Source organism: Mizuhopecten yessoensis, unplaced genomic scaffold (genome assembly GCF_002113885.1).
Source record: "Mizuhopecten yessoensis strain PY_sf001 unplaced genomic scaffold, ASM211388v2 scaffold10797, whole genome shotgun sequence".
Lineage (NCBI taxonomy): Eukaryota > Metazoa > Mollusca > Bivalvia > Pectinida > Pectinidae > Mizuhopecten > Mizuhopecten yessoensis.
The window spans coordinates 2,327,041-2,339,491 of NW_018408726.1; the positions used below are offsets into that span (position 1 = coordinate 2,327,041).

Genomic DNA, 12,451 nt, shown 5'->3' on the forward strand with positions numbered 1-12,451 from the left:
GGGGGGGGGGGGGGTCAACTTAATGTTGATACTGCTGTTGCCGTAAAAGCCACAACTTTAGTCTCACTTCCGCTACTTCATGGCGGCGAGACAAAAACCAGGTTTCCTTATCTGTTCAAAACTTTGAAGGATCCAGATGATGATAAGGTCTTATCCCGAGTAGAAGTACGTCACTGAACACAGAAGATGAAGACATCACCATCTAGATTACATTTGACACTAGAAAAAGCTAAACTCTTTCCATACCGTTGTTCTGTGCACGGTACAAACAAAATGTGCTTCGTGGTCCCCATTGTCGAGATTACAAAATAATATGCTGTCTCATCCGTGATGTCATGTACAGGTGTGGATTGTGGACCGAAGTTGCAGTACAGAAAGGCTAATAAAACTCATCGCTTTGTATTGACAGGTAATCACTACATCCACCTGTTCTGGGCAGAACGCACACTTCCCAGCTCTCCATTCATTGGCTACGCTGTTCGCCTATCTGCTGATGCCAACAAAGTCATCCTTACTGGGCGTGGTCTGAAGGAGGCCAAAGTTCGCGAGGAGGCGGAGTTTGTCATTGATGGTTCTCAGGCAGGTCCTGGTGAGTGTTTAATATACTTTTCAGACAGTATCAGAACTTGTCTTTGAAATATAAATATATATATACTAATGTGAAGAAATGTTGTGATGGTTCAACATATAAATTATGTGCATGTTTAGATAAATTACGTTAGTGTGGTTTCATTTTACCTTATTTAATATGGATTAACTGCACTGTTTTCTTTTCCTTTGATGAAAATATTCCATATTCCATTAGAAAATAAATGTCATTTTCTTTGCCCCTATTTGTTAGCCTTCCTGTCTGCAGGTAAGAGAGCTGATATGCCAGCTATTATAAGTCTTTGCGTGTATTTTTCATATAACTTTAATCTTTTGATATATGGGATAATGATAGCTGCATTACAATTTTGCTGTAATCAAAAACACAAGGAAAATAAATCAAAATAATTAAGAAGTAATCTATAAACAGTATCAATACTTGTTGACGTTAACTCTTTCACCCCCGAAAACATATTTGAACTCTTCCAATGCAAAGGTTAGTATAGTTCATTATGAAATTTCAGGGGTGAACGAGTTAAAATAACAGGGGTTAGAAACAATGATATTCAAAATAATTCAACTGTTTTATCATATACTTGTGCCGCTATACAGTGCAATGCACTCTAAAACACTCGTTATAACTAGCTAGAAGTGTAATACATCAATGAGAATGTCACCTACTGTGACTACACATGTCTTAAACAAAGCTGTGGCTGTTTTCCTTTGATTCATATATCTAAATACTCCTTTCATATGCAAATGATTTGTTAAGTATATTATAAATAGAATCTCTAACTTGGTCCCATTACATTTTACAAAACTCACTGAAACTTTATCTAAAACATGATAAAATAAATGATGTAAAATAACACATTTTAGATCCGTTCTGTCTCTTGTAACATTTCTACAATCATTTACTCCAAAATTCCAGTCGCAGGATATTGCAAAAACAAATAAGTTACCAGGAACATCAGCATTAATACAAAGAAATAACTCCCATCGGGTCACAAACTCAAAATATTTGTAGTATTTCAGAGTATAAAATCTAAAGTTCAAATACTGCACATGTATCTAGTTCAATAGCATTATCATGCTTTAGCTAATTGTTCATTCAGATAAGTTTTGAAAATGACATCTCATTTTGTAGTGTAGAAATGATGGGCAAAGTAGTGTGTGTGTAGGAAGGTGGCACATCAGGCTGTTTGGAATCAGATCGTTAAATATACTCAGAAATTCAAGCACATATTTATATATACCTGTAGCCTGGAAATTCCTTTATTTTGAAGCTTTCAAGAAATTGGTTTATGCCTACATGTATTTCATTGCTTTTAAGTTCATATGTTGCTATCCGTTTTCGTCCGTCGTCGTACGTCGTCCGTCGTCCGTTAACATTTTACATTTCAAACTTAAAGTCAAGTTCTGCTGGGCTGATTGAACTGAAAGTTGGTAGGAATGATCGCCTCATGGTCCTGACAAAGTGTTGTTATTTTTCNTTGGCTAAACTTGTCAAAGATTACATTGGTACAGTGTTGTTCAAATAAATGACCTTGACCTTTTATTCAAGTTCACAGAGGTCAAATGTTTAAAAAACTAAAACAAGTTCTAAAAAACCCTTCATACCTGGAGATGATATGTAGCCTGCTTGCTCAAACTTGTTGGATAAAAAGCTATCAAAGTTCTTCAAATAAAATTACCTTGACCTACTTTTAAGGTCACAGGGGTCAAAATTGTTCAAAATTTCAAATTACTTCTTAAGCACTGCTGCCTACAGAGATGAAAAGTTGGTATTTGGCCTTAATTATCAGGTATGCAAATTACCGGTAATCACCATAGCTACTTTTAAAGTTACAGATGGTAAAAGTATGAAAAATTCCTTCAGCTAATACACACTAGAGAGCTACTGCCAAGGTATATTTTGGGTGGTCAGGTGGCGCATTGGATAGTGCACTTGCCTTTCACCAAGGCGTCTGGGGTTCGATTCCCCAATCGGACGTGAAAGGAAAGGGGTAACCAACTCGACCATGTGGGTTTTCTCCGGGTACTCTATAAAGGAGTTGAAGAGACACCAGCTTCATCATACAGTTGCACACAGCTTTATATTTAATATCTAGCTTAAATGGCACAACTCGCGTATCTTTGTCATCTGACGCATTGGCATATCAGCAATCATAATATTTTATGTGTTAACAACTTCTTCTAAAGAATCATCAGATTTAGGGTTGCAATATTTGGCCAGTAAGTGTGCTATTTTTTCACTCAAATAAATGTCCTTGACCCACATTCAAGGTCACAGGGTTCTGATGTGTTAAAATCTTCAGAAGATTTCCTCTGATACATTAAATCGTTTGAATTCAAACCAAGCTAAATTATTATCCAGCTAAAATTTAGCAGCTTTACAACCATCAAGATAGGCAGTTCAATGAAAAAATAAAATGTCATTCCTTTTAATAAAATATACATTGACCTCAAATGGAAACCAATTACATTTGCACCTTCAGATAATTTAATTAAGTTTGTATACATTTAGTATTTGTGTAATATTTTATTTCATTATTGAGTTAAAAAGTAAATTGAATTAAATGTTACCTCTTGATTATGTATTTTTATGTTGCCATTGTTTCAAAGTTTGTTCTGGGAATTTGAATGTTTAACTCACTCACCCCTGAAATGTCATATTTGACTATTCCAACCGTTGAATTGGAAGAATTCAAATATGTCTTCAGGGGTGAATGAGTTAATGAATTAAATACCTGACTTTACAAGAAAGGCTAGCTGAATATGACAACAACGTACATTTGCCTTTCGACATTTCAGGTGTACCAGAAGTAACACTATCAGGAGTGAGGGCAGAGATCAACAACAGAGTAGTCTCCCTTGGAAATGGGCGTTTCCACTGCACCTACACACCGATCATTCCTGGGGCTTACCTTCTCCACATCGTTTGGAATGGACGTCAACTGAAGGGGTCGCCATACAAGGTCAATGTCATCGGGGCTTTCTTCCCCCACAAAGTATCTGTCACTGGTGAGGGCTTGAAGGGAGGCATTCTGGGAAGAACCTCTGATGTTATGATTGATGTCAGAAAGGCAGGACCAGGTAAGTTGAATAATTTACAGTTGTCATTATGGTTAATTTTTTGCATGAATTTTTGTTTAAAATTATTAAGTTCTCTTAGTGAGACCACAGTTTACTGACATCTTATTTGAATAGTTTTCAATCCTGTCTTGAACAACTTACTGTCATATCAGAAAAAATGAACCAGGCTTTCCTTTGTACTTAAACAAGTAAACGTAGGTTTTACTGTGCATTGTTAAATTTCAACTTTAAATATAGAAAAAATGAAAAAGAAAACTAAAACTGTTGAAAATAATATATTCTTCTAAACATTGTTATAACTGATAAGTAATTCACTTCACAGGTGAGCTGACAGCTGCCTGTATGGGACCCTCAAAGATTGCTTATGTGGAGCTTCATGATAACAAAAATGGAACGTTCCAACTGGCCATCAAACCAATGGAGGTCGGCAGACATGTCATGCAGATCAAATACGGAGGGGAGCATGTGCTCGGTAAGGGTCAAGGTCACTCTTCTGTACCTATGGTATGGTATCAATAGTCAAATTGGTATGTAGGATAAAGAAAAAGGCATAAAAAGGTTAAATCAAAGAAATAAATTACTTGTAGACTGCTTAATGTGCAGTTCATTTCTTCCTAGAATTTTGAAAGTTGAACTGTCAAAATATTACTGACAATTTTCATTTGCTGAAACATATAGTTGATAAAAAAAAAATTGTAATAATTATACAGTTTAATTATAATTTGAAGTTCTTATATACCGCTTTATCTCAACCTAGTTGGTAGGTCGTCTCAAACCGGTTGACAAATTATTATCTGTGGTTAAAGGACCTTTGTAACCAGCCAATATCTTTCTGGGGAGCACACAGCCGGTACTGTCATTTTGGCACTAACAGCTAGCATTCAACAATTCTAGCACTACCCAACCAAGGACACATTTACAGCTGTGTAGACTGGAACAAGCAGAGTAAAGTATCTTGCTACAAGATACAACACAGTGCTGTGACGTGACTGGAACCTGCAACCCTTGAGTCACGAGCCTGGCGTCCTACCACTAGACAACCATGCCTCCTACACAATCAAAATTAAATTCTTTGGATTGAGTTTTAACTTATTTTGTTTTGTTACAGGGAGTCCGTTTATCATAAAGGTGGGATCACAGCCTGATGCTAGTAAGGTACGTGTCACAGGCCCGGGAGTGGAACACGGAATCCTGGCGATGTTCCAGAGCAGTTTCGTGGTAGAGACACGAGGAGCTGGGGCTGGTCAACTCACGGTCAGGATCAGAGGACCGAAAGGTAAATAGGACATAAATTGGGAGTAAGACTCATCAGTTTGGTATCATTGATAAAGGCTTAGTTAGTTTGATTTGAACACAAGCAGGAATTAAAAACTCATTTTGCGAGCTATCAAAAATGTCTGTTGTTTCCTTCGTCAAGCAAAGAGTGCAAATGACCGGTGTCTCGACTCTAAACGTCTGAAAACAAACTCAAATAGCCACAGGGTGCCGAATCAGTAAAGTCAGCTGTCAAAAATCATAGAGACTTTTCGCCCAATAGCACTCTGATACTACATGTTTACCCGTTCTGCTCCTTAATGGCTGTTAAAATGGGGTCATAATGATGACTCAATTGTTGGCCCCCTCGTCTCTGTTCATCGAACCCCCTTCCCTCCTAACCCAGAGGGAGTATTTGACAAAAATGTAGGTCAATTGTCTTTAGCTTGACAAAGATGTAAGTTTTTATCTGAATGTGGTACATTGTATTGTGTATACTTGTGAAATAGTATCATATCTCACAATGTAATGTCGTTGCTGTAGGTGGGTTCCAAGTTGAGATGTACCGAGACAGCCAGAGGGACCGTACCATTCTCTGTCGCTACGACCCCACAGAAACTGGTCTCTACATCCTCAGCATACGCTGGTCTGGCGTGGACGTTCCTGGAAGTCCATTCCAGATCAATATCATGGACACAAAGCAGGAGCTAGATGAATTGCTTGCCGAAAAAGCCTTTAACACCAGTTCTGCCACGCCTCGAACATACGCTCAGTGGAAAGCAGAAATATAGAGGTCTACGTACCGCCCAAAAGCTGAAATCAAATAAGACAGATGCTGTGAAAACAATGCCATACTTTCCGTTCATACTCAAACCTCAAAATATATGAGATGAGATAAAGTTTGGTACCCAGGTCAAAGTACTCAAAATAGAATTATGAGATTTACTCCTAGAAATACCAATTTTTGTTTTTAGTAATATGATGGTTTCATGCCTAGCAGACTAGGGTTATTAGGTATGAGATTTAGCTTCATTGATCCAAAAATATTGTGTTAAACATTCAATCATTTCTGATTATGCATTTATAATTTAACTTCAGGATTTACCTCAAGATACTAGTATGCAATGAATATGCTTTTGCTATGCTTGATTTTAGTGAAATTTTGGTGCCCCTGACCAGGCATAGATATTGTTAAAGATTTTTTGATGCTGTAACCAGGCATACAAAAAGTTGAAAATGTGTACATGGTACGTTTAGCATACGATCAAACGGTACTTAACAGGTTACCATTAACAATCAACACATCAAGAGGAAGATAACAGATTTTCACAGCTGTTATTCATTATACCTCTAGTACGCATCATCTACAAAACCTAGACACAATCACGATTAAATGACTAGCATGAATATTTTCAAAATTCATGCACATATATCATTGTACACTGTATATGTATGTATTGTGTAATATTTGACTGTTTGTGATATTATTTTCAACTAGTAAATGCCCCCCCCCCCCCTCCCTATAACCTATCTATAAGTAATGTAACATCACAATATGTTGTAAGGACATTAAACAAAGTCTTGCAATCATAATTTTTAGGATGTTGTGAAAAAAGTTCCAGAATTCATTGTCATTTTTTTCTTTCGTTTTTCTGACGATTTATTTGTTTTGTTTCAGAAAATCATTAGCAGTGGTTGTTTAGACTTAGTTTAGATATATATATATTCAGGGTATAATTATTTCCCGAATGTGCTTCAGTCTTGTTCTTTTGATCAAGGTGCTATGCTGTGCTTAAAGATATGATAACTCGGAGAGTTTACAAAACAGAATAAATAACTTCTACAGAGCTTCAGAGATAAATTACATTTCGGTACGCTTAGTTCGAAGAATTGCTCATGTGATGTTTGAAGAAGCATTTTGATTCAAGGTATGATAAGTCGTGCAAAAATGAAAAATTGTGCGATAACTTATCTACCGTTAATACTAAACATCAATTCCGACTTATTGTAACTTTGGAAACACTTTTCCAGGCAGAAGTAAACAGAGACAATATGCTGTTGTTGAAATCCTCATGTATAATACTTCAAGAACAATAAAAAAAAAAAAAGTGATTTAAATTGACTGTCGAGGCACGATTTACTGAAATATTAACGTACATTCTCACCTTGAATGACTTGATGCAAAGGCATATATATGTAATGCCAAACCTTTTTCTAAGTATTTCAATACGCATTGTTTAGCAATTGTCCAATCATATAATAATCAGAAGTAGCATATCTTGGGTATAGCTGAAATTTACACTCCTCATTAGAATTTTTAACATCACCAATATTAATAAATTCATCTCTTGTAACATAATTATTAAGTTTTCCACTTAGAAAAATGTTTTAAAATTTGATTTAATAGAATAGATTTGTTAAACACAGATGTTATCTTTGTTTCAAATATTAAAGTAGTCTGATACATATCACATTGACAACGAAATGATTTTTTTATTTTATGATTGTTCCACAGACTACATGAGTAAAGGAAATCGGCCGATTGATGTAACGTTGGCGACTTTGAGGTGAAAGCCCAGAATCTAACAGATATTATATGTACAATGTACTTTTTACTCGTCACTTTTCGTAAAACTGCTCTTACAGCGTAAAACTGATTGTTTGTTAAAACTTCAATGCCATACTTTTGCTATTTTTGGCAGGGTAAGCAATTTTGATATGTTTGTATCAAAATGATTTATAGCTGGAAGCACAGGTCAAAATACTCTGTAGGAACTGTCAATTTCTCCTTTTTTTTTGTGGGAAACCATTAATCATTTTAGTGCTGAAGGTACGATTTCTAAGTTATCGGATATGTGTATAGTTTTTAGACACAAAGTGTTTGCTGTCATGTTGAAATGACAGATTTCATTGTACATGTACTAGAAAATAAACCTGCTACATAATTTACGCTGTATGTGGTATTTTCGTGATTACATTACGAAGGTCATAAACCTGACATGATAAAGGGACACTGTACCTGTGTAAGATTTTTGTGTTTAACCCTTTCACCACCATAGACCATAATGGATTCATCCATATTAATACATAGTAGAGTCTACTAAAATGATGTAGGAGTGAAAGGGTTAATTGCAAAATGTTTGCCTTGCTGAATTAAACTATTAGTTGTATTAATTCTCACATCTATTTTTTTTCTAAAGATTTGTACTAGATGTTTTAGGGTTAAATGTTCAAAGGGTTAAAGGTTTCAGGGTTTAAAGATTCAAACAATGATATTGAGATAGGAATTAATTTTCTATCTTCTTTTTGTCCATCAGATTTTTACTATGCAATTTCACATTTTGCTAAAATGTTTTGAATTGACTGTGTTTTTTTATAACATATATATAAATTTATATATTCTGCATTATATGTATATTAATGGCATAATACATTAAGAAATTATCATCCGTTATTTGCAAAATCAATTAATATCATGATGCCATAAACCAAATTATTTGAGGTGTAGCAGGATTTGTCTAAATCTGCTTCTCCAATTTCTACACGTATATCTGCTGTTTTTATCTGTCTACATGGCTTATAGCTTGTGTAGGAGGTTGGCAGTAAAGACAAATATTTAAGATTAACTAAAATTAGTTATAATGAATAATTTGCCTTGGAGATGTTATGGACTATATATTAATTAGCTTTTAGATTAAAACTTAGTTAATTATTAATTGTACTGCGAGTCCCCTCTGTACAAACGAGGAGTAATTGTCTCCATGTGCCCCCTGTGTGAGGGTAATATGGTGTTTTTTGAATATATATCAAAAACTAAAATACATATGAGATTGTAATATGTAACCTGTAATTAAAAAAAAAATATTAAAAAAAATGTAACAATATTCATATATTATATACACTAAGCACAATGTGTTGTAGATCTGATGTTTTATACTGACTATTTCCAGGTTTGTACAGACAACTGTTATTATACATTGTACATTGTTAAAATCATGTTTTCATTTTATTTTGTTTACAAACAATTTATCAAGATCTGCATTCCTCATTGATATATATGATATTGTATTTGAAATATACATGTAATATATAATAGTTGTTACAATAAAATATATATTCATTTGATATATCTGAACCAGTTTTGTATTTTACCAACAGAACTTATATCAAGTAATGTTTCATTTTCTGTGGGACAATGATATTTTTAGGTCACCTGGCCCGAAGAGCAAAGTGAGCTTTTGCTGTGTTGCATCATCCGTCCGTCGTCCAGCGTTCATATTTTACTTTAAACAACTTCTTCTTAATAACCAAAAGGCCTAGGGTGATGATATTTGGCCAGTAGCATACTGGGATGAAGGGCTACCAAGTTTGTTCAAATGAATGACCTTCATCCATGTTCAAGGTCACAGGGGTCAATTGTCTTAAAAAATCTTTAAACAATTTCTTCTGAATAACTTAGAGGCCAAGGTTAAGGATATTTGGCCAGTAAACATGCTAGGGTAAAGGGGTACTAAGTTTTGTTAAAATGAATGAACTTTAGCTATATTCAAGGTCACAGGTGGTCAAATATGTTTAAAACCTTTAAATAACTGCTTCTGAACAACCAAAATACCCAGGGTGCTGATATTCGGTCTGTAGCATGCTGGGATAAAGTGCCACCAAGTTTATTAAAATAAATGATCAATATTCAAGGTCATAGGGGTCAAATAGGTTAAAAACTTGAAACAACTTCTTCTGAATAACCAAAATGCCCCAGTGATGATACTCATTCAAGGTCACAGGGGTCAATTGGTTTGAAAACCCTTTAATCAACTTCTTCTGAATAACCAAAAGGTCCAGAGTGATGATATTTGGCCAGAAACAGGCTGGCATGAAGGGCTACCGCTTTCTTTTTTCTTGACCTACAATGCATATTGAAGGTCACAGGGGTCAAATATGTTTAAAATCTTTTAAATGACTTCTGAATAACAATGAGGCCCATAATGTTGATATCTGACCAGTAGCATGCTCGGATGAAGGGCTACCAAGTTTGTTGAAATGAATGACCTTAGCTTATATTTCAAGGTCACAGGGGTCAAATATGTTTTAAATCTTGAAAGGACTTCTGAAAAACAAAAGGGCCAGGATGATGATATTTAGCCAGTATATGCATGTTCAAATGAATCACCTTGACCTTTATTAAAGGTTACAGGGGTCAAATATTTTAACAATCTTTAAATGACTTATTCTGAATAAATGAATGACCTTGACTTATATTCAAGGTCACAGGGGTCAAATATGTTTTAAATCTTTAAACGACTTATTCTGAATAACCATGAGGCCCAGAATGTTGATATTTGGCCAGTAGCATGCTTGTATGACAGGCTATCAAGGCTTTTCATTTGAAAGTCCCTTTTCCACTTTTAAGGTCACATATGGTCAAATATGTAAGCCTTTAAATGACCTAATCACATAAAAAAAAGTCTAGGGTAGTGATATTTAGCAAGTTGCATGCTGAGATGAAGGGCTATAAAGTTTGTTCAACGTATGACCTTGTTTGACTTTCAAGGTCACAGGAGTCAAATATTGTTAAATCTTTTAACAGGTTCTTTTGAATGACTTTTAATCATAAATACTGATATTTTGCCTGTAGCTTTGTTTTAGATCACTTTTAGGGCTACAAGTGCGAGATTAATACAAGGTGAGCGATGCAGGCCCATTGGGACTCTTGTTTACCACTACAACGTTGTTTCCTGTGGAAATTTACTTTATGTGGCATCAGTAAACCAGTGTTGACAAAAGTTGACGTTGATTTGTATTCAATGAGTTCTAATTTTCAAATGACATGTATTAAATCTATTACAGCCTTTCACCTTGGGAACAGTTCTCTGATAGTGTTATCTGTGGAGGAATATTTGTCCTCACCGTCAGGAAATGGCCAAAATAGAATAAGAACATTCCTTTTAAGATCAGTGCTTGACCATAGTATTGTCCATTGTTTATAGAACAAGAAAGCAGTTTAAGGGAGGACTGTCATTAATTTTGTAAGATTAGGTTAGGAGTTAGGCATCAGGGCCCCCTTTTGTGTATCCTGTTCAATCGGTTTGTCTGTTTTTAAATGCTACATTTTTGGGTATGCAAGGCTTTGTCAAGGCTTGCCTGAAAGCAGCATCAGATTACTATATAATTGTAGGTTCGACCTTATTTCATATACAAACAAATCTGTTGCAAACCAGTTCAACCATTTGGATTGGATTAATGAATGCAGCCCAGGATTAATTGGCACACCAGCTTGGTTATACTTGATAAAACACGTGCCAGGGAAACACCTCAGTCTGTATTCATAAACTGTTCATGTGCTTAAGCCAAACTCCTTTTGCCAGTGATAAATTAACAAGAGGTCCATTGGACCTGTATCGCTCACCTGGTTTTATATATAAGTCATTACAACTGAATGCATTAGTACATCTTTATATGAAATTTCCTCAAAACCAGACAAGATCTATGTTCTAGCCCAACTGGGTCCACAATATCTGACTTTCAACTAATCAGGGGCCTCCATTGAGTTGCCATGTTAACAGATTTTAAATCAGTTATATTACAGGGTGTAATTAGACAATACTTTAATTTTCATTCAACTATAAGCTTTTATAAACCTAGAAACCAATTTTTAACAATTTATGAAAACTACACCATAGAATATGATAATCTAGCTGTACCATTTCTTAGGCCCACAGGGGTCAAATCAACCTCATTCAATTAAGAAATGTTTGTTCTTCCTCAATAATGTTTTTGACCAAATTTTGTACAATCCACTCAGGCAATTAGGGGGTATTAGCGTCTTAAAGCAAAATAGTAGATAATTTTCCTCTTTGGGACATGGTCTTCCTAGCCCAAGGGGTTGAACCAGCCTTATTTATTTAGGAAATGATTGCCCTCCCCTAGTGATGCTTCAGACTAAATTTGGTTGAAAGCCTCTCTGGCGTTAAGCAGGAGATGCGTTTTAAAGCAAATTTAGCTAAGTTCCCCTTCAGGGCCCCGCCCCCTTGCCTCAGGGGTCGAACCAACCTCATTTATTTCATAATTGATTGCCCTCCCCTAGTGATGCTTCAGACTAAATTTGGTCGAAATCCTCTCTGGCGTTAAACAGGAGATGCGTTTTAAAGCAAATTTAGCTATGTTCCCTTTCAGGGCCCCGCCCCCCTGGCCTCAGGGGTCAAACCAACTCATTTATTTAAGAAATGATTGTCCTCCCCTACTGATGCTTCAGACACTAAATTTGGTTGAAATCCTCTCTGGCATTAAGCAGGAGATGCATTTTATAGCAAATTTAGCTAAGTTCCCCTTCAGGGCCCCGCCCCCCTGGCCTCAGGGGTCGAACCACCTCATTTATTTAAGAAATGATTGCCATCCCCTAGTGATGCTTCAGACTAAATTTGGTTGAAATCCTCTTTGGCGTTTAGGAGAAGATGGGTTTTAAAGAAAAGTTGACAAAGGACGACGGCGCTGCGCCACAGCATAAGATCGCAATGGT

General features: G+C 35.7%; 1 protein-coding gene across 5 annotated transcripts in view; it reads left to right on the plus strand.

Annotated features, from left to right (window-relative positions):
* The window catches only part of LOC110462500 (filamin-A-like), a 77,892-nt gene extending 69,080 nt beyond the window's left edge, over positions 1-8,812 (plus strand). For 3 of the 5 annotated variants that reach the window (XM_021516467.1, XM_021516470.1, XM_021516469.1), the window contains 6 exons: positions 410-589; positions 842-856; positions 3,403-3,684; positions 4,007-4,156; positions 4,793-4,960; positions 5,482-8,812. In XM_021516467.1, coding sequence (XP_021372142.1) covers positions 410-589; positions 842-856; positions 3,403-3,684; positions 4,007-4,156; positions 4,793-4,960; positions 5,482-5,729 — 1,043 coding nt within the window. In that variant the 3' untranslated portion in view covers positions 5,730-8,812. Of the gene's footprint in view, positions 1-409; positions 590-841; positions 857-3,402; positions 3,685-4,006; positions 4,157-4,792; positions 4,961-5,481 lie in introns of those variants that run through there. The other 2 variants (XM_021516468.1, XR_002464291.1) reach the window with 2 other exon arrangements.
* The last annotated feature ends 3,639 nt before the right edge of the window (positions 8,813-12,451 follow it).